General features: G+C 43.1%; 1 protein-coding gene across 1 annotated transcript in view; it reads left to right on the forward strand.

The window, feature by feature from the left end:
* LOC129711468 (A disintegrin and metalloproteinase with thrombospondin motifs 16-like) overlaps window positions 1–23,772 on the forward strand; it is a 193,320-nt gene that overhangs the window by 57,040 nt on the left and 112,508 nt on the right. Inside the window, exon 4 of the mRNA XM_055659092.1 lies at window positions 16,690–16,975. Coding sequence (XP_055515067.1) covers window positions 16,690–16,975 — 286 coding nt within the window. The remainder of the gene's footprint in view (window positions 1–16,689; window positions 16,976–23,772) is intronic.

The following is a 23,772-nucleotide window of genomic DNA, read 5'->3' on the forward strand; positions in this document are numbered from 1 at the left end:
AGGTAAGTGACTGGAAACGGTTTCCCCCACCCCACGAAAAAAAAAACAAAAAGTCGAAATGACCGACAAACTGCTGGTGAGGCTGCCACGTGTGGCGCCACCCGATGACTTGTTTGGTTCTTCCAGCGTTTTTTGATTTTGTTTTGTAATTTCAGTGTCTTGGTGATCCAGTTCCTGTTGTTGTGTTCTTTCATACGGTAGTAAGTGAACTTTGATTTTAACCTTTCCTACTAATTAAATTCTAATGCATTTTATAACATATTCGCCAAAGGGGCTGATTCCAGAGCTATTTACTTTAACGGACGGTAGTATGGATCAATGTTGACAGCCAAAACGTAAATTTATGATCCGTTATTTTAAATGGTAGTGGTTTTGTTGTAAAAGACTTGAGATCGTAATTCTTTTAAATAGAGCTTCAGTAAAGCTCAGTTCAGACTCGGCCTCTGCCATCACCTGGTGTCCATTCCAATTATGCCAAATGCTATTTTTAGTTGCCTCGCTTTGTCATAATGATTGCAAAGTAATTTCTTCTGCCTACCAATTAGTGCATTGTCATTTGTCTTCCCCTGTGGGCATAGATCTTCCTGTTACTTGAAAAGCATTCTTAAACAGGGCATTTTGAACCAAAGGCTTGCTTTTTATCTTGCTATGATAGATAACCTGCCCTAATTCAGTGACACTTGTTTGGGTCAGGTGAAGTGGGCCCCTGAAGCAGAACTTCCTGTCAACAAGAACATTTCTCATGTGTGACTGTTTTTCAACCCTTTACTTCACCCCTTTCAAGTGATGATTTAACTCAATCTAGAACTCGTATACGACTGTAAAGAAAGTAGACAGATGGATCCATAAAACAATCCTATCTGTGAGAATGACTCTTCCTACCTTGAGTAAAGTAAAATCACATCCATGCTACATTCATCTTTCACTGTTCAGTTTAGTTTATTGTCACATGCACTGAGCTACAGTGCTAACCAGTGTTACGTGCTAACCAGTCAGCAGACAGACAATGCATAATTACAATTGAGCCATCCACTGTGTACAGTTACATGATAAAGGGAATAACCTGAATAATATTTAGTGCAAGATAAAGCTAGTAAAGTCCGATCAAAGTCTGTCTTCAAAGATGTAGATAGTAGTTCAGGACAGACCAGGTGATCCATTTTTTTAATTGATTTTAAAACAGATTTGGGCTAATGAGTATTAGTTGAAATCGGTGAACAAATGCCTACTTTTGCAAGTCAAGTAAAGTGCGTTCACAATAAATTTCATGTATAAAATGCAAAGCAATTACAAAAGGAAGCAAGGTATTATAAACATTTACAAATTATAATGCCAAACATAGCTAGCATGTCTCATTAGCTGTATGCTCATTACAGCCTTCTGCCCCCTAAAACTTCATCAGCCCTGGGGATATGAACAATGGTTCTCCTTCACTGCTGCCTGTCAGTATGGCAGTTAGATCAAATGCACCGCATCATACAGTGAAATGACCTACAGACCATAATCACAGTCCTGTCACTATTAATATTTCCTGGTGATTTATGATTCAGCCATAATTTTAGAGCTTCTCACTAGCAGTAATTATCAGGTCTGCCCTTGACTTGAAAGATACGGATGTTTGGGTGTGGGCATGTCATCTATTTGTTAAGAGAGAAAAGATTTTGAGCTGAAGATAGACACAAAACGCTGGAGTAACTCAGCGGGACAGGCAGCATCTTTGGAGAGAAGGAAAGGGTGACGCCTCAGGTCAAGACCCTTCTTCAGATTTTGAGTTACATATCAACAAACAACAAAGTTGTGCAGTCTGCTTCGAGGAAAGGATTCACGCTGCAATGTGCTGGAATTGCGTAAATGCATATCTTTAAGGTGCTCGAAGAAGGAGAACACCTGTAGATGGTGCTGCAGAATGATTCCTGCCCAGTCCTCTTTGGGAGAGCCTTTTAACACCTGCCCAGTCAGAGCATAGAATTCACCCTTGCATTTGGTGAATCAAACAAGCTGCTTCTCTCAATTCATTTCATTTTGGATCAAGTATGTACGTGCATATTTAGTCACAAGGACTAAATATCTTCTGATTGTCGATTTTGCGCTGCTGGTTTTCCGTTCTGTTGTGGCTTATGTAGATATTACTAATTTGAATGAAATACATCTGCTCCATTATTTTCAATGAACGGTCGTGCCAAAGATTTTAGAACCATAATTAAAGACGGTTTCTCATGTACCCTTGTCTTAATTCTTGCCCGGATGTACTGGAAAGGCCTGGAATTTAGCTGGAACCTCGAAAGGCTGACAGGTTCTCGCCGGGCACTGAGCATTCACTGGCCTGCTTCTAGGCAATAAAGTCACCAGATGTGAGGCAAAGCCAGGAATAAAGCTGTGGGCAGGGCTGAGGATGGTAACCTACAGGTTGACAATTTTGTTTGTCCAGCCTGCATTAGACTTAAATTTGAAGGCCTTAACAGGACATATTAGCTGTCAGTGGGTAAATAATGGAAATGGGCATCAACAAGGCACAGTGAGATATAAACTGATGTAGCACCCTAGATCTCTGAAGACAAGTTCTTTTTTTATCAACTGAACCTCTGACACAGGAAATTTGGAGATAAACAGGTGAGAGCAGGGAGAAACATGATTGTTTAGGCTGTCTGAGTGTGGGAGGAGTGCAATGACACCAGAGTGCAAAAAATTCAGGCCATAATGAGTACCCATGGAGCCTGCTTGCACCTACTCACCTGCTTGAACTTCGTAATTGGCAGGCATTGTCCCTGACCACCTCTGTTCCTGCGTTCTCCCACCTTCCACAGTCAGTCTAAAGTAGGGTCCGGACACAAAACGTCTCCTATCCATTTCTTCCACAGATGCTACCCGACAGATTCCAACATTAACAGTTCCTTGTATCTTTATTAAAGTCAGCGGATTCACGGAACGTTACACAACTAGTTTCTGAAATTATCAAACAGCATTATGAAAATAGACAATAAACAATAGGTGCAGAGTAGGCCATTCAGCCCTTCGAGCCAGCACCGCCACTCAATGTGATCATGGCTGGTCATCCCCAATCAGTACCCTGTTCCTGCCTTCTCCCCATATCCCCTGACTCCGCTATTTTTAAGAGCCCTACCTAGCTCTCTCTTGAAAGCATCCAGAGAACTTCCCTCCACTGCGCTCTGAGGCAGAGAATTCCACAGACTCACCACTCTCTGTGGGAAAAAGTGTTTCTCGTCTCCTGTTCTAAATGGCTTATTCCTTATTCTTAAACTGTGGCCCCTGGTTCAGGACTCCCCCAACATCGGGAATATGTTTCCTGCCTCTAGCGTGTCCAAACCCTTAACAATCTTATATGTTTCAATGAGATACCCTCTCATCCTTCTAAACTCCAGAGTGTACAAGCTCAGCTGCTTCATTCTCTCAGCATATGACAGTCCCGCCATCCTGGAATTAACCTTGTAAACCTATGCTGCACTCCCTCAATAGCAAGAATGTCTTTCCTCAAATTAGGGGACCAAAACTGCACACAATACTCCAGGTGTGGTCTCACTAGGGCTCTGTACAATTGCAGGACCTCTATGCTCCTATATTCGATTCCTCTTGTTATAAAAGCCAACATGCCATTCGCTTTCTTCACTGCCTACTGTACCTGCATGCTTACTTTCATAGACTGATGTACAAGGACCCCCAGATCCCGTTGTACTTCCCCTTTTCCCAACATGACGCCATTTTGATAGTAATCTGCCTTTCTGTTTTTGCTACCAATGTGGATAACCTCACATTTATCCGCATTAAACTTCATCTGCCATGCATCTGCCCACTCCCCCAACCTGTCCAAGTCACCCTGCTTTCTCATAGCATCCTCCTCACAGTTCACACTGCCACCCAGCTTTGTGTCATCTGCAGATTTGCTAATGTTACTTTGAATCCCTTCATCCAAAACATTGATGTATATTGTAAATATCTGAAGTCCCAGGACTGAGCCTTGTGGTACCCCACTAGTCAATGCCTGCCATTCTGAAAGGGACCCGTTAATCCATACTCTTTGTTTCCTGTCTGCCAACCACTTCTCTATCCATGTCAGCACTCTACCCCCAATACCATGTGCCCTAATTTTGCCCACTAATCTTCTATGTGGAACCTTATCAAATGCTTTCTGAAAGTCCAGGTACACTACATCCACTGGCTCTCCCTTGTCCATTTTCCTAGTTACATCTTCAAAAAATTCCAGGAGATTAGTCAAGCACGATTTCCCCTTTGTAGATCCATGCTGACTCAGACCAATCATGTTACTGCTATCCAAATGTTCGGCTATTTCATCTTTTATAATTGACTCCAGCATCTTCTCCACCACGGACGTCAGGCTAACTGGTCTATAATTCCCTGTTTTCTCTCTCCCGCCTTTCTTAAAAAGTGGGATAACATTAGCTACCCTCCAATACACCTGAGTCTATAGAACATTGGAAAATTAACACCAATGCATCCACGATTTCTAGAGCCACTTCCTTAAGTACCCTGGGATGCAGACCATCAGGCCCTGGGGATTTATCAGTCTTCAGTCCCATCAGCCTATCCAACACCATTTCCTGCCTAATGTGGATTTCCTTCAGTTCCTCCGTCACCCCAGATCCTCTGGCCACTACTATATCAGGAAGATTGTTTGTGTCCTCCTTAGTGAAGACAGATCCAAAGTACCTGTTCAACTCATCTGCCATTTCCTTGTTCCCCTTCATAAATTCACCTTTTTCGGTATTCAAGGGTCCAACTTTGGTCTTTACTAATTTATTCCTTTTCGTATACCTAAAGAAGCTTTTACTATCCTGCTTTATATTCTTGGCTAGCTTACCTTCGTACCTCATCTTTTCTCCCCGTATTGTCTTTTTGGTTATCTTCTGTTGTTCTTTAAATATTACCCAATCCTCTTGCTTCCCGCTCATCTTTGCTACGTTGTACTTCTTCGCGTTAATTTTTATACTGTCCCTGATGTCCCTTGTCAGCCATGGTCGTCCCTTTCTCTCCTTGGAATCTTTCTTCCTCCTAGGAATGAACTGATCCTGCACCTTCTGTATTATTCCTAGAAACACCTGCCATTTTTGTTCCACTGTTATCCCTGCTAGGGTATCTTTCCAGTCAACTTTGGCCAGCTCCTCCCTCATGGCCCCATAGTCCCCTTTATTCAACTGCAACACTGACACCTCCAAACTACCCTGCTCCCTCTCCAATTGTAGAATAAACCTGACCATGTTATGGTCACTGCCTCCTAATGGCTCATTAACCTTGAGGTCCTTTATCAAATCCGCTTCATTACATAACACTAAATCCAGAATTGCCTTCTCCCTGGTAGGCTCCAATACAAGCTGTTCATAGAACCCATCACAAAGGCATTCTACAAAGTCCCTTTCTTGGGGTCCAGTACCAACCTGATTTTCCCATTCTACCTGCATGTTGAAATCTCCCATAACAACCACAGCATTACTTTTACTACGTGCCAATTTTAATTCCTGATTCAACTTGCGCCCTATGTCCAGGCCACTGTTTGGGGGGCTGTAGATAAGTCCCATTAGCGTCTTTTTACCATTACAATTCCTTTGTTCTATCCATACTGACTATCCATCTCCTGTTTCAATGTCACCCCTTGCAAGGGACTGAATTTCATTCCTCACCAACAGAGCAACCCCACCCCCTCTGCCCACCTGTCTGCCTTTTCGATAGGAGATAAACCCTTGAATATTCAGTTCCCAGCCCTGACCCTCGTGCAGCCATGTCTCAGTAATTCCCACAACATCATACCTGCCAGTTTCTAACTGAGCTTCAAGCTCGTCTACTTTATTCCTTATACTTTGCGCATTCATATACAGCACTTTGACCTCCATATTCACTTCCCCCCCCACATCGCTCGCAATTGGCCCTGACCTTACTCTGTTGTCCCTTCTCAAGCTTTCCTTCCCATTAATTCGAGAATCCTTTGTAATTTTTCCTGTAGCCACTTCCCCTTCAACTCCATCTTTATACTCCCAATTTGTCAATCCGTCTCCCCCACTATTTAGTTTAAACCCACACGTGTAGCCCCAGCAAACCTGCCTGCTAGAATGTCGGTCCCCCTCCAGTTAAGGTGTAACCCGTCCCTTTTGTACAGGTCACCCCTACCCCAGAAGAGATCCCAGTGGTCTATAAATCTAAATCCTTGCTCCCTGCTCCAGCCCCTCAACCACACATTCAGATCCCCTATCTCCCTGTTCCTGTCCTCACTAGCACGAGGTACTGGAAGCAATCCAGAGATAACCACCCTAGAAGTCCGGCATTTCAGTCTTCTTCCTAACTCTCTGAATTCATGTTCGAGAACCTCCTTCCTCTTCTTCCTGATGTCTTTTGTGCCTACGTGCACAACTACTGCCGGCTGTTCACCTTCTCTCTCGAGGATGTTTTGAATTTGGCTCGTGACATCCTGAACCCTGGCACCAGGGAGGCAACAGACCATCCTCGCGTCTCGTCTGCCACCACAGAATCTCCTGTCTGCTCCACGGACAATGGAGTCACCCACCACTAGGGTTCTGCCCGTGGTCGGTCTCGCCGGTCGAGTCCCATCTCCAGGATTGGAGCCACCGACGTGTCTGCCGCTCGGACTGGAAACATCGTCTCCCCGGACAGTTCCCAAGAGGGCGTACCTGTTTTCATTAGGCACAGCCACCTGGGTCTCCTGCACTCCACGATTTCCACCCTTTCTCTCCCTCACACACCTTGGTTATTCCCGTATCCTCGGCGTGATTACCTCATTGTAGGACCTGTCCAGGAAACTCTCGTTTTCCCGGATAGCTCTGTGGTCATCCAGCTGCTTTGCCAGTGCCCCAACACAGTCCTTTAGGAGCTGAAGCTGGACACACTTGCCACAGTTGTAGCAGCCAGAGGCTCCATCTGTGTCCCTGGGCTCCCACATTCTGCAAGCTGGTTATGCTGGTTAATTCTACTATTATGCTAGTTAATTGAGGAGTTTCACTATCTACCTAAGGAACATATTTGCAAAACATTATGGTGCGTAGTTAGTGATATTAACAAAAATAACTTGTTAAATCGTGTTGCTATGATTTAACAGCTACTCTGTGGTCTATTGTTTCCCTCTGCCCACAATCTCGCCCTTATTTGGTTCCACTCATCACCGTCCTTTCTTATCACATTCCATAGTCTACAACTCTTTACTGTTTCCACATCACCTGCTCGCCTCCATTGCTATCTCCATCCTTCTTTCCCCCACCTCAGTCCATTTGCCCATCAATACCTTCTCATTTGGATCTACCAATCATTTGCCAGTTTCTACCTCATCCATCCTCATCCCTTTTATACACTGGCTATCTCTCCTTTGCACTCCCAGTTCTGATGCAGGGTCTCAACCTGAACCATTGGCCCTCGTTTCGCCTCCAATGATGCTGCCTGAGCCTCTTGAGATCCTCTAGCAGCTCATATTTTGCTCCAAATCCCTGCATCTGCAGCCGTCTATGTCTCCATGATGGCACTAAATATAAGGGTTGCATTGTCTACCTAACTTCTTGTTATAGAGTCCTCTCACAAGATTAGAAGTTGTTCAGTCAGAGTTGAACACACTTCTCGGCATCTGCATACAATGGTGTCTGTCTTGTCGCTTCTTGTGCTTCTTATGTGTGGTGGTGGAAAGATTGGTGGAAACTTGGTGGAAAAGATTGGCGCTCTTTCCTTGACCCCTCTACCAGACTGAAATGCAATGTTTAGTCCCCAATTGAGTGTTCTGCAATATAATGAATGGAAATTATGTTAAGCATGTATTCTTTGTATTTTCCTATTTCACTTTACATTCTACATCTCTCACTTAATGTCAATTTTTATTCATTAAGTTACAATCTTTTAAAAATGTATCTTTCAAACTTCATACTGCTTTCCTTCAGCACCTCTTTTTCATGCCCTTATCTCCTGTTTTTTCTCTCTCTTTGCTATTCTTAAACCATCTGTATGTTTCTTCTGAAGGAGAACTTTTAGACTTTTCATTCACCGGCTATTTCTTTCCAATTCTAAGTCTTCTGAATGATCCTAGTCACTAAATAATTGCAATTACAGTTGCATGCACGTCAAGTGATATAAGATTACTCAAGTGATATAAAATTACAAAGGTGTGATGCACAATGAACATCATTTAATTTATCCACTGCCAATTGTAGTTTGATGCATGTTCTTTCAAGAGCCCTGCCCCATGATTTAAACCACTATTTCATTTATGCAGGAAATATTTTTACTTTGTTTTGAAATTTAATAAGCCAGGGATGGGTGCCAGTACTCTTGCTAAATATAAGGGTTGCATTGTTTCCCTAACTGAAAAGTAATTTTTAGTCCCCATTTGAGTGAAAGTCATATTTGTGAGTTAGTGTCCACTAAACCAAGAAAAAACACATCTGTCGGTAAATTGAATCTCAGAACTAAATGTACGAATCCACATTTAATCTTCAGGTCAAAACCTGGCCTCACTCCCAAGTTTTTCCATTCAGGGGAGTTGCTTGCATTTCAGTTTGGAAAAGAAACAGAATCATATGCCCATTTAGAGGAAATGAGAGGTGTAACAATTCAATTCATTAAATGTCTCACTAGTTGCAAAGCAGGAAAGGATGATAATAAGTAGGTAGTTTGTGTGATTGTTATTTTAGGCTTAAGGTATCGTGCAAAAGCTTGGCTTCAGAAGGAACAGTCATGTATATCATAACAATTACCTTAGGCGTGTGCAATCTGTTCATTTGAAGCAATCATTTTCAGAAACTTTGCGTGTTCTTTGTTTGGCACAACTTTTAAGGCAAATTCAACTTTAGGGGGTGGCAGAGTGCCAGAGAACAGGGTTCAATCTTGATCTTGGGTGCAATCCGTATGCATATTGCCATTGGTTTATTATTGTCACCTGCACCAAGATACAGTGAAAAACTTTGTTTTTTGTGCTATCCAGGCAGATCATACTGCACATGAGTTCAAAAAGCGAAAGGAAACACTGCATTTATAGTGTTACAGCTACAGAGTGGCAAGGTGGTGCAGTGGTAAAGTTGCTATCCTTCAGCGCCTAAGACCCAGGTTTAAACCTGACTATGGGTGCTGTCTAGATTCAAGACAGTTTTATTGTCATGTGTCCCAGATAGGACAATGAAATTCTTGCTTGCTGCAGCACAACAGAATGTGTAAACAGAATACAGAACAGGAGATAAAGTTCAGTGTGCCTATATACCATAGACCATATACATACCAGGGCTTGAAATTAACGGTTGCCCGGGTGTCAATGGCGACCTAAAGTCCCGTCGGGCAACCTAAAAGCCATGCCATTTTGCCCGGCTTGGCAAGGACCCTGGACACCTATCGTTCAACTCTGAGCGGGCCCCCCTCTCTATCTCTCTCTCTCTGTCATGCACCGTCTCCGCCCGTCATTGTTATCCGTGTCTGGGCCGCCGGTTCTCTGCTCTCCACCCGCTCCTCGTCCAACAGCACGGCCAGCCATGTTGCACATGCGCACTGCCACAGCCTGCACATCCTCTCCCTGCACAAGCGCACAACCACCGCCAGCACATCATCGACCATGGTTGTGCCGCGTATGTGCTGACCTGCCGTCCGGTGGCCGCCTCGCCGCGACTGCTAAAAACCAACGCAAAATCACTCCCTGGAGCTGGAGTAACTCCCTGAAGTAACTCTTGCTTCTTGGTTTCCTGGTCCTCCAAAAATATTCCAAATGGAATTTTAACTAGAGTGGACCCTCTGCCGCCAAATTCCAAACTCCAAGGTCATTTTTATCCATTTTGGTTTCACCATGTAGAAATTACAGCAGTGTTTATACATAGGCCCCCCCATTTCAGGGCACCATAATGTTTTGGACACAGCAATGTCATGTAAATGAAAGTAGTCATGTTTAGTATTATGTTGCATATCCTTTGCATGCAATGACTGCTTGAAGTCTGCAATTCATGGAAATCACCAGTTGCTGGGTATCTTCTCTGGTGATGCTCTGCCAGGCCGGTATTGCAACCAATACTTATGCTTGTTTTGGGGGCTAGACCCGTTCAGTTTTCTCTTCAGCATATAAAAGGCATGCTCAATTAGGTTCAGTTCGGGTGATTAACTTGGCCTCTCAGGAATTGACCATTTTTTAGAAAAACTCCTTTGTTGCTTTAGCGGTATGTTTGGGATCATTGTCTTGCTGTAGAATGAACCGCCGGCCAATGAGTTTTGAGGCATTTGTTTGAACTTGATTAGATAGTGTAAATTAGCTCTTCTAAGCTTCCCCCCAGGCTAGTTCAGTCAATAAAATATTGATTCAAACACTGGAACAACTAAACTTTATTTTTGGATAGCACAACAAATTGCCCGATACAATACCTAAACCAATCGCTGGTTCAATCCTTGTATCTGCCTGGCCAGGCCCTTCAGCCTCATGCAAGCAGAGACGCTCCAATAGGTCATGCAGTCCCAAGAGCTCTTCCAGAAGATCGTCAAAGGACCTCGTAGGGGCTGCCTTTTATGCCCCAAACCTTGAGGGGCCGAACTACAGAAGGGTGGTCTGTTTACAATCCAATCAAACAGATAAATTACAACAATACATTATTGACAGTTACGACCAATGACAATCTCCTTTACATTGTTGCAGGAGAAGCTTCTAGAGGAAGCTAACAGAATTTGAATAATGCAACATTTACTCAGGAATCCAAACAAACCGGCTAGGGGCTTAACACTTTAACCAATCAACAATGGCAGGGTAACTGTCTAGCAATATTATTTACAATATGTACACTTAGTTTGCATTTATCCAATTACCCTCATGCATTTTACATTTCCTTGGATGTCCTCTGCAGAAATCCCATCCATCTGTCAATTGAATATGCAACACTGATCTGGGCCCAGACTTACTGGTACCATTCAAAAGCTTGTCCTATTTCTGCAGAGCACATCAGAAGTGACCAAAATGGCCTAGCAATACATGAGTCCTTACTAAATTTTGGGTACTATGGCTGCTCGGTTTTAGCCAGGATTAACATTAGGATGTGTCTATACATTCATTATGCTACTACCATCAGCAGTTGTATCATCAATGAAGATAAGTGAGCCAGTACCTTCAGCAGCCATACATGCCCAGGCCATAACACACAGATGAGGTGGAATGCATTGATTCTTGGGCAATACTTTTCTCCTCCATACTTTGCTCTTGCCATCACGCTGATATAAGATCATCTTCATCTCATCTGTCCACAAGACCTTTTTCCAGAACTGTGGTTGATCTTTTAAGTACTTCTTGGCAAATTGTAACCTGGCCGTCCTATTTTTGTGGCTAACCAGTGGTTTCCATCTTGAGTGTAGCCTCTGCATTTCTGTTCATCAAGTCTTCTGCACTCTCTTTCTTCTTATAGGTTCCAAACAGTTGATTTTGGTAAGCCTAAGGTTTGGCTGATGTCTCTAACAGTTTTATTCTTGGTTCTCAGTCTCATAATGGCTTCTTTGACTTTCATTGGCACAACTTTGGTTCTCATGTTGATAAACAGCAATAAAAGTTTCCAAAGGTGATGGAAAGACTGGAAGAAAGACTAGGTACTGGGAGCTCTCTTGTACCTGCATTAAAGAGGCATTTAAACACACCTGAGCAATTACAAACCTGTGAAGCCATGTGTCCCAAACATGTTGGTGCCCTGAAATGGGGGGACTATATATAAACATAGCTGTAATTTCTACATGGTGAAACCAAAATGAAAAACAATGTCCTTTATTAAAATCTGACAATGTGCACTGTAACCACTTGATTTTTTTTCTATTCCAAATTCCAAATTGTGGAGTACAGAGGCAAATAAATAAATGATGGGTCTTTGTCCCAAACATTATGGAGAGAACTGTAAGTGGTTTAAAAGTAGCTCCATGTGTTAAAGGAGATGTATATCGTGGTAGAATCAGCTGCTGAGCTGTTGTACAGGAAATGTCTTTGACCTGGAAAAGTTAGATAGCACAGTGGGGCATTAAGTAGCTTCCAAGGTTTTTGAATGTTTTACTGAATCTCTTCATGGACGGGATATACGATACCTTCTGTACAAGGAGAAAAGCCTCTGTTTTTCTTCCCACAAATGCGACCTGACTGCTGAGTGTTTCCAGCAAGTTTAGATTGCCAGCATCTGTGTGTGTTTTTTTTTATAACCAGCATTATCCCCAACACAATAACTTAAATTGCATGCATACTTCCCACATCTCACAGCTTGTAGGTACCGGGGTAAAGTTATCTCTCCTGCAGTAGAAGGGAATTTCAAAAAGGAGATTCCAGTTAATTCTAAACTAAACTAAAACTAAACTTATCATGGTCCATAGGAATCAATAACATAAATAGGATTAGAAGGTTCAGCTCTGGCTGCATGAGGAACTAGGGTCTAATTTAGCAAGCAATTGCTGAAAAGCTGTAATCTCTAGGTTATGCCGGGTGCCATTTACACATTGCTGCATGGTGAAAACAGATCAGAGTTGACATAGCATAATGTGGGAATAACTGGCCTCTTTTGATTCAGCTGGCAATTCATTTAACCTAGGATTTACACAAAGCTTTTTCTTCTTCTTCTTGCGCAGGGCAACTTGTTCTAGTTGATCTTATTTGATTGTGCACGCCGGGTTGATTGCATTCGTCAAAACAGGGTGGACCACGTGAAGGTTGCAATCTCCCACCCCACACAAAGCTTCACACAGTGTAATTAGGAAAGGATCCAGTTGGGAGAAAATTTAGAAAATTGGGCAGAATGCACAAAGTGACAGTGTGGCAAAATAGAGTCATAGAATGATACAGTGGAAACAGGCCCTTCAGCCCAACTTGCCCACACCGACAAACATGTCCCAGCTACACTAGTCCCACCTGCCAGCATATCCTTCCAAACATGTCCTATCCATGTGCCTGTCTAACTGCTTCTTAAATGTTGTGATAGGTGCGGCCTCGGGCAGCTTGTTCCATACATCCATCACCCTTTGTATGAAAAAGTTACACCTCAGGTTCCTGTGAAATTTTTTCCCCTTCACGTTAAACCTATGTCCTCTGGTCCTCATTTCACCTTCTCTGGGATAGATAACCAGATTGGGATAGGAAATGCCAAAATGGACATGAGCAATAGTACAGCAACAAATGGAATTAAAGTTTGGGAAAATGGTAATAGGACAATGTCAGCTATTTGATTGTGTGAAATATTTATTATGATATGAACATATTTTAGTTAAAGAGTTATATAACACAGAAAAAAAGTCTCTTGAGCCAAACTCCTCCATGCCGAGCATGTTTCCTTCCTGACCTACTCCCAATTGCCTGAGTTTTACCATACGCCTATGCAAAACCTGAACCTGTTTAGATGTCTTTGAAATATTGTAATTGTAGCAGCCCCTACCAATTCCTCTGGCAGCTCGTTCCATATACCAACCACCATCTGTGTGGAAAAACCTGGATCTCATTTTTACTCTAAATCTTTCCCCTCTTTAAGCATTTGACCTTCAATTTTAGACATCTCTACCCTGAGAAAAAGAGTGATCATCTACCTTATTAATGTCCGTCACGAATTTATGAAGTTTGATAAGGTAACCTCTCAGCTACCATCGCTACATAGAAAACAGTTCCAGCTTATCCAACCTCACCACATATTTAAGCCCTCCAGACCAACAACATCTTTCAGAATCTCTTCTGCACCCCCTCCAGCTTAATCACAGCCTTCCTATTGTAATGATGGCAAACGTATAGGAAGAGAACAATCATTTAAGCATTACAAAAAATAGATATCAAGGCGACAAATGCTAGGGACTAAATATTCCAGGAAGCATGAAATTTTGGAAAGATAATCAAACTGGAAAAAAAAAGTAAGATAGGTCAAATAGTAAAGCATAACAGACAAAACATGAGAAAGAATTATGGCTCATAAAGTCAAAATGACATATCAGACCCTCTCCCCCCTCTCCTCTCCCCCCCTCTCCCCCTCTCCCCCCCTCCTCCCCCCTCCTCCGCCCCTCCCCCTCTCTCCTCCCCCCTCCTCCCCCTCCTCTCCATCTCCCCTCTCCCCCCTCTCTCCCCATCTCCCCCCCACTCTCTCCCTATCCTCCCCCTCTCCTCTCCCCGATCATCTCCCTCTCCTCTACTGCCCCCCTCCTCTCCCCCCTCTCCATTCCCCCCGCTCCACCCCCCCCTCCCCCCTCTCTCTCTTTTGCTGCCCCACTCTCTCTGCCCCTCGAGATAGGGCTGGGATGGGGTAAAAGGAGCCAATTAATAATAATATAATAGCAAGGGGGGTGGTTAGTGTGTGTGGGGGGGGGGGTGGGGTTAGTTTGTGTGCGAAACTGCAGGACGCCCCCTGCAACTGCGCGTTGAGACGGGACCCAACAGGTCCCCCTTGGAGATAGATAGATAGAGATAGATAGATAGATAGATAGATAGATAGATAGATAGATAGATAGATAGATAGATAGATAGATAGATAGATAGATAGATAGATAGATAGATAGAATATGTTATATAGCATATGTTATATAGCATTTGTTATGCAGGGCTTCCATTTACATATATATAAAAAAAGTCCTGAAATCTATATTTCTAATAAAAGCAAATGTGTTTCCATCTAATTGTGTTCTCATTTTTATACTATCAATCCATACAGTTAGTCCAGTTTTGCACTTCAAGGCACATTGCTAATATTTTCTTGTACCTATACATCTATATTACTAAAAGTCTGATCTTGACCGCTTTTGGCTCACTGTGCTGTGATTTCCGAGAGAATGCCGCCACCTATGGCCGTGATTTTTGGCCACCTTGCTCAGAGCCCCCCTCCGCCTTCCTGGACCAGAGGATTTTTCCCATCGATGGTAAATCAGAGAGATATTAATGTTTTTTTTTTAATTGCCATTCTCTCTGCTGCCCCTGCTGGAGGGAGGGGGAGGGACTATAAAATCAGGAAGTGGTGTGCCTCACTCAGTCTCTGCAAGATGGAGGAAGCCAGAGGGTCACGTCTCTCTGAGCTCTGAATAACACTGAACACATGTCTACTCAATTGTGAGTGCCCTTAATGTGGTTGGAAAATGAAAATATGGTTGGTTTGAAGTAAAAAGGCACTGCCTACAAATGGTTGTTTGGGGGGTTTGGGTTGAAGTAAAAAGGCACTGCCTGCAAATGGTTGTTTGGGGGGGTTTGGGTTGAAGTTAAAAGCCCCCCCCCCCACTGGCCACCAATATTGCAATTGGTGGAGAGGTGGAATATTGCATCGAAGGACCAGCCCTCCTGTGTGAACATAGGACCCAACGGGTCCCACTTAGTCTAGTCAGGTACTGGAATTATGTAAAACTAATTGATCTTTAGGCATCTTACAAACCAAACTGGACCTGAACATACAAAGGTAGTCACCGAGATTGATAGAAACTGTAATCTCTGGAAGCATCTGAAGAACATTACTCAAAGAATATCAGAGAGAAAATACATTCTTGAACACTAATTTCTAATGCTCTGCCTAGTTAGACTGCTGGCTTAAATGTACATGGGCTAATCCTTTCAACAGAGGTTCCTGGAGGTTTTTGTCAGTCTCCCTACCTGCTTCCACTACCTGCAACCTCCGGCAACCACCTGCAACCTCCGGGAACCGCACGAAAACCTTGGGTGGGGCGCAAAGTCTCCAGAGGTTTCCGTTCAGGTTTCCTAAGTGGGACAGGGGCATTAAGATGTGGAATTGGGCTGCTTTTATCTTGCAGCCAAAAAACCCATATTCAGCCTATTTTTCCCATTCCACAATACACATGGTAAGTAAGTAGATTTCTGAAGTATTAAAGTTAGACTGTACGAAAAAGCATTTGGAAGCATGTACTTAATGTATGAGACTGATGTTCAAATTCATTGACTATTGATCTTGAGAAATGAATTCAAATTCCTGTGTTGCATCTGTGGAATTTTAACGAGTAATTAAGTAACTCTGGAATAAACAATTTTAAAAACAATTATTGGATTGTTGAATTGTTGTAATAATCTGTTGGATTGTTGTAATAACTTATCTGGTCCTATTCCAGCAAGGAGATCTGCCTCCCTCACTTGATGTGGTTTGCAGTGAAATTTAGTAGCCTAGTAAAGAAAGATACAAAATGCTGGAGTGACTCAGCACGGCAGGCAGCATCCCTGGAGAAAATGGATAGATTTCTTCAGAAGTGCAGTGAAGTCTGAAGTTCCAACCCTTAACATTGCCTATCCATATTTTCCAGGGAAGCTGCCTGACCCGCTGAGTTACTCCAGCGTTATTTGACTATCTTTAGTAGTCAACTAGGTACTGTAATTGCAATGCAAGTCGCGTCATGTACGTAACAATGCCATCATGTAGTAATTTTGACTTTTTTTAAAAAATTCCTACCAATGGGATGCCACTTAAGTTACAAAAAGTCAGTGTAATAGTTTAATAGAAATAATATAAAACAAATAATAAAGACAGAAAAACTAAAGAGAGAAAAAAAAGACAACATAAATACAATAGCTGTAATTGTACTTATACAGGGGGTAAGATATTGAAACATGATCCCACTTAAACATGTTAATCTTATGAAAGCTAACTGAAGTTATATTTTGCACATGTTTTATATGTAAACATTTTAGCTCTATTTGTATTTTTTACCCAAAAGGGTATGAGCATTTCAGTTTTGGCAGACAATCCATTTTCATTACATATTTTAAGCTTTGTCTTTCCTTTCTAGTCTGGTTTGATAAGGACCGAAGAAGCCGATTACTTTTTGACTCCACTACCTCAGCACCTTGCACTTAAGCACAATTACACAGCGCCTGATGGGCACCAGCCGCATGTCCTCTACAAGAGATCTGCAGAGCCCAAAGTGCCTTTTCTGTATAACGAGATTTCCATGCAGCAGAGGCCACAGGCAATTGAACAAAATGACCATAAACATCACCAGCAACATCGGCACCGTAATGACTACAAGCACGGACAGCTACAAAAGCAACACTACTGCGGAAGACGCAAGAAATGTATGTAAGGGAATTATTTTATCTTCTTAGTCGCACTTTCGGTTTTCTAAATGTTTTAAGGAAGCTGGTCAGTAATGATGATGCAGTAATTTCATTGAAAGATTGGGAAATTGCATTAACTGATAACAAAACCTTAAAATTTGTGCCTTAGATTGGAGTCTTGACTTGCCATCAGCCCTGGTATAATTAAACATATATATATATACTATATGTACATACACTAGACCAAGGGGGACCTGTTCGGTCCCGTCCCCTCAACACACGGTTCTGGGGGGGGGGGGCGGCCTGCAGCTTCACACACACACTGACCATCCCATAGAAACATAGAAACATAGAAATTAGGTGCAGGAGTAGGCCATTCGGCCCTTCGAGCCTGCACCGCCATTTAATATGATCATGGCTGATCATCCAACTCAGTATCCCGTACCTGCCTTCTCTCCATACCCTCTGATCCCCTTGGCCATAAGGGCCACATCTAACTCCCTCTTAAATATAGCCAATGAACTGGCCTCAACTACCCGCTGTGGCAGAGAGTTCCAGAGATTCACCACTCTCTGTGTGAAAAAAGTTCTCCTCATCTCGGTTTTAAAGGATTTCCCCCTTATCCTTAAGCTGTGACCCCTTGTCCTGGACTTCCCCAACATCGGAAACAATCTTCCTGCATCTAGCCTGTCCAACCCCTTAAGAATTTTGTAAGTTTCTATAAGATCCCCTCTCAATCTCCTAAACTCTAGAGAGTATAAACCAAGTCTATCCAGTCTTTCTTCATAAGACAGTCCTGACATCCCAGGAATCAGTCTGGTGAACCTTCTCTGCACTCCCTCTATGGCAATAATGTCCTTCCTCAGATTTGGAGACCAAAACTGCACGCAATACTCCAGGTGTGGTCTCACCAAGACCCTATACAACTGCAGTAGAACCTCCCTGCTCCTATACTCAAATCCTCTTGCTATGAAAGCCAACATGCCATTCGCTTTCTTTACTGCCTGCTGCACCTGCATGCCTACCTTCAATGACTGGTGTACCATGACACCCAGGTCTCGCTGCATCTCCCCCTTTCCCAATCGGCCACCGTTTAGATAATAATCTGCTTTCCCGTTTTTGCCACCAAAATGGATAACCTCACATTTATCCACATTAAACTGCATCTGCCAAACATTTGCCCACTCACCCAGCCTATCCAAGTCACCTTGCAGTCTCCTAGCATCCTCCTCACACCTAACACTGCCCCCCAGCTTAGTGTCATCCGCAAACTTGGAGATATTGCCTTCAATTCCCTCATCCAGATCATTAATATATATTGTAAATAGCTGGGGTCCCAGTACTGAGCCTTGCGGTACCCCACTAGTCACTGCCTGCCATTGTGAAAAGGACCCGTTTACTCCTACTCTTTGCTTCCTGTTTGCCAGCCAGTTCTCTATCCACATCAATACTGAACCCCCAATGCCATGTGCTTTAAGTTTGTATCCCCTCAGACATACACTAACCCCCGCCACACACACACACACACACTAACCACCACCTTGATATTATATTAATATTATTCATTGGCTCCTTTTACCCCATCCAGGCCCTATCTCGAGGTGCAGAGAGATTGGGGCAGCGAAAGAGAGAGAGGGGGGGAGGGGGGGGGGGGAGTGGAGGGGGAGTGGGGGGAGAAGGGGAGAGACGAGGGGAGAGACGAGGGGGGAGGAGAGGGGTAGGAGGAGGGGGAAGAGGGGGAGGGTGAGGGAGAGGGGGGAGAGAGGGGGAGAGAGGGTGGAGGGGGAGAGTAGAGGGAGGGGGAAGGGGAGGGAGAGGAGAGGTGAGGGCGAGAGAGAGGGAGAGAGGGCGGACTTGAACTTGGCGAGCGGGCGACGGGCCTCGGGACCTCGCAGGACCTATGAAGCTCTCGGAAGCCCAACCAAATTATTGCGTGTTCAGCGGCCTCAATCCAGAGCCCGGGGGGGGAGGGCCGCTGGGCTGCGGGTGGGGCACTGCGGACGGCGGGCTGAGTGTGTGTTGACTGCAAGCGGGATGCGACAAAATGACTGCGAGTCGTGGGGGGGTGGGGTTAACGTAACTCGCAGCATGTACAAAAACAGTGCCCAGCAGGCTGTGCTTGGAAAACTGTGCGCAGCTGGCCGAGAGGAGCAGAGTCATTGTGACACATCAGCTCGTTAGCTTTAAAAAAGATCTCTGATTTGTGAACAATTTTAATAAAAAACTCAAGACGTAATGAATCAAATTTTCAGATGAGACGATTTTTGAAATCATGAGGTAAGTCTCTATCGGAATATGTAAAAATTTCACCATTAGCGCATCGTGTTTTCGAGGAGATGTGAATCACAGACAATCAAAACACACACAAATAAATACATCCACATCCAAGATCAGAGTTTTATTATAATAGAGATATGTTCATCTTGCATTTCAATTCAATTTATGTTCTTTTTCCCCCTGGATTACTATAGTTATAGGTTTATAGTTGTCACATGTACAATGAAAGATTTTATTTTGCATGCTATCAGATTAGATAATACTATATCTAAATACAATCAATAGACATTAGACAATCGGTGCAGGAGTCGACCATTTGGCCCTTCGAGCCAGCACCACCATTCATTGTGATCATGGCTGATCAGTTCCCTGTTCCTGCCTTCTCCCCGTATCCCTTGACTCTGCTATCTTTAAGAGCTCTATCTAACTCTCTTTTGAAAGCATCCAGATAATTGGCCTCCACTGCCTTCTGAGGCAGAGAATTCCACAGATTCACAACTCTGAGTGAACCCAAGAACAATAAGCAGAATAAAGGGAAAGATACAGTGTGTAGCATTGTAGCACATGTTCCACAGGCAAAGTCCAATGTCTACAATGGGGTAGAGGTGAATCAGGAAGAACCCTCACTTATGGAGGGACCTTTCCGAAGCCTGACAACAGCAGGGAAGAAGCTGTTTCTGAGTCTGGAGGTGTGCGTTTTCACATTTCAATACCTTTTGCCGGTGTCAGGGGTTATAGTACTCAGGAGAGCAAAGAAGAAGGAGTGGACAGGGTGTGATTCATCCTTAATTATGTTGGTGGACTTGCCCGAAGCAGCATGAGATATAAATGGAGTCAATGGAAGGAAAGTTTGGTTTGCGTGAAGGCCTGGGCTGCATCCACAATTCTCTGCAATTTCTTGCGGTCTTGAATGGAGTTGTTCCAAAACCATGCTATGATGCCTTCAGATAAAATGCTTTCTACGGTACATCTGTATAGTTGAAGTTGTAGGATACGTTTTTCTTCAGTGATTAGTCGGCTTGGTGATGAAAGCCAGTTTTATATCACTGAGGCTCATGTGAAGAAATTAGCAGTTGATAGTTTGCTGGAGGATGAAGAAACAAGGTACCGTCCTGGAGTAATTCAGCCAGTCAGGCAGCATCTGGAGGAAATGGTTAGCTGACATTGAAAGAAGCTGAAGAAGGGTCCTGGCCTGACAGGTCACCTATTCATGTCCTCCAGGTATGCTGCCTAACCCACTGAGATACTCCAGTACATTGTAGTTTTTTTTTTGTAAACATCACATTTGTAAGCATCCCATTTCCTTGTGATGCCAAATAAACAAGATGTCAGTTGAAAATTGAACAGGTTGATCTATTTTTGGTTTAGCTTACAAAGTAGGACATTTACTTGCATGGGGTTAATGAAGTAGCCATTTACAATTGTAGTTACAAATAGTTTAACAATATTAGCAAAATGGAGAATGCATTAGAAGCTTTTTTTTAATTTCCCAGAATCATATTTAAGTAACAGATATATGATTTCAGTTTAACAACGATTGTGGTAGAAAATTGTCCTGTGGTTTTGCAGAACTACAATAGTGTTCTATTTGAAAGATGGCCAGATCTGATTTCTTTCCAAGTTGGTGTCATATTGTAACTACATTTCCAAAGGTTTGCAGGGATATGAGCTAATGTGCAGGGGACAGAAAGTTAGTTGTGCAAAAACCTGCAGTGTATTTTGTCTGTAACATAAAAGTCAAAGCAAACTAAGGTAACAATTTGGAGCAGAATGTTGGTGTTGCTCTCATAAATTGTTGTTATTAGGCCCTAACGTAAAAATGCTGGCGTTAATTGTGTGTTGTCATTGCTACTGTTCTTCTGACTATTTTTTGATGCTTTGTAAAGGTTAGAAAGCCTAAAGGGCCTGTCCCACTTAGGCGACTTTTTAGGCAAGTGCAGGAGACTCTACGCTCACCACATAGTCGCCACATACTCACTGGTGGTCTGTGGTGAGTCTGCTTCATGGTCGAGAGGAGTTCCCGCAATCTGGGAACTAGTCGTGGCCTCAATATGGTCGCAGCAGTTAATATTTTTACATTCTAGCTTAAAGCTTTCTGATGAAGTATGTCATTATAATCTCATCTTTGTTATGGTTTTCCAGAAATACAATGCTGATTCAGTGTGTTTAAATTCCATCTTGGAACAGTCAATATCTGGGGGGAAATCTCAAAATAACATGTCTGCATTTTAACAGCAATAAAATATGTTAATTTTATTTTATTTTTAAGTAATATATGTGTTAATAGTCGCATTTCATTGATATCTAATTTAATGAAGTCATTTGATAAATTCAAGTTTCAAGAGAAAATTGTCCTGTGATTTTGTAGAACTACAATTGTGTTCTAACTGAAAGAATGCCTGATCTCATTCCTTCTCGACATTGATGATATTAAATAGGAACTCGCAATAGTTGATTGGAATGTGTTGTTTGCAGGCAAAGGAATGGACAGTGAGATGCATTTATAAGTGTGGCAGAGGGAGTTCAAAGTATACATGGTCCTGTTAGTGAAGAGCAAGATCGATGGGAGTACGGAACCCTAGATAATGATAGAAATTGAGGAATTTAAAAAAATATTATCTGCCGCAACCACTGCAGGACATCCCATGCACTTACCGCCCTCTGCAAAAAAGAAAACCTGCTCTCCTTTAAACTTTGCCCCTCTCACCTTAAAGCTATGCCCTTTATGATTTGACTCATAACTGCCTGTCCTATCTATGCCTTTCCTTATTGTTGTCAGAAAGACCGAAGCAACATTTTGTACTCATTCAAATGTTTCCGTATAAATATATTCCTTTGTTGTTGTCTCAGCTATGAAAATGGCTCCAGGACATTATTTGGTACTTTGTTCCATTCATTCATAAGTGAAATATCACTTACTTATTGTTTAAGAAGGAACTGCAGATGCTGGAAAATCGAAGGCTGACAAAATGCTGGAGAAACTCAGCGGGCGAGGCAGCATCTATGGAGCGAAGGAAATAGGCAACGTTTTGGGTCGAAACCCTCCTTCAGACTGATATGAGGGTGAGGGGGGGGGGCGGGATGAAGAAAGGAAGAGGTGGAGCCAGTGGGCTGAGGGAGAGCTGAGAAGGGGAGGAGTCTTTCCAGGTGCGGCAGAGGTTCACCTGCACCTCCTCCAAGCTCATCTATTGCATCCACTGCTCTACATTGGTGAGACCAAGCATAGGCTTGGCGATCGCTTCGCCGAACACCTCCACTCGGTTCGCCATAACCAACCTGATCTCCTGCTGGCTCAGCACTTTAACCCCCTCCCATTCCAAATTCGACCTCTCTGTCCTGGGCCACCATAAATTGGAGGAGTAGCACCTCGTATTTTGCATGGGCAGTTTGCACCCCAGCAGCATGACCATTGACTTCTCTAATTTCAGATAGCCCCTACTTTCACCTCCCCTTCTCAGCTCTCCCTCAGCCCACTGGCTCCACTTCTTCTTTTCTTCTTCTTGCCCCCCCCCCCCCCCCCCACATCAGTCTGAAGAAGGGTTTAGACCCGAAACATTGCCTATTTCCTTCGCTCCATAGATGCTGCCTCACCCGCTGAGTTTCTCCAGCATTTTTGTCTACCATCACTTACTTAGTCTGCATTGCTTGACTATGTATTACCTCAGTGTGGCTAACCTGCAAATTGCACGCTGCTACTGGTGGTGTGTTTGCATCCTGTTTGCATCCTTTGTTGAAATGCCTGGCCCTCACAAGTTATTCCAACTGAGACGTGCACAATAATACGAAGGCAACCAGCTACGTGAGGGTGGAGTGGGTGAGTGAACTGCAATACAAAGCAAGCTAAGAGACACAGAAATAATAAGTGATGTTCTTCTAATAATGCACCATTGAGTTTTCTTTTCACTGAAATTGTAAACACTCAACTTTTAAATATAATTACTACAATATGATTTATTTTCTGAGTTTCATTTCCAAAAATAAACTTTATTCAGAATGAAACATATATTTGAAAATGTATATAAAACAAGAATAGTGCAAACAAGTTTTCTGACATTCTCAGCGGCTCTACATTCATTAGTGCCATATTCAGTACTGTTCGCAACTGTCCTTAACTATCTTAAACTTACTGAATAGTGAAAGGCCTGGATAGAGTGGATGTGGAGATGATGTTTCCACTAGTGGGAGAGTCTAGGGCCAGAGGGCACAGAATAAAAGGATGCACCTCTAGAAAGGAGATGAGGTGGAGGATCTGTGAAAGGATCAGAGGGTGGTAAATCTGTGGAATTCATTACCACAGACGGCTGCGGTGGTCAAGTCAATTAATATTTTTAAGGTGGAGATTGACAGATTCTTGATTACTACGGGTGTCAGGGGTTATAGTATGCAGTCAGGAGAATGGGGTTGAGAAGGAAAGATAGATCAGCCTTGATTGAATGGCTGAGTGGACTTGATGGGCCGTATGGACTAATTCTGCTCCTATAACGTATGAATTTATGAACTAAATCAAGCACCCTTGCCATTCATGTGGCCTCCTGAGG

This window comes from Leucoraja erinacea, chromosome 2 (assembly GCF_028641065.1).
Source record: "Leucoraja erinacea ecotype New England chromosome 2, Leri_hhj_1, whole genome shotgun sequence".
NCBI lineage: Eukaryota > Metazoa > Chordata > Chondrichthyes > Rajiformes > Rajidae > Leucoraja > Leucoraja erinaceus.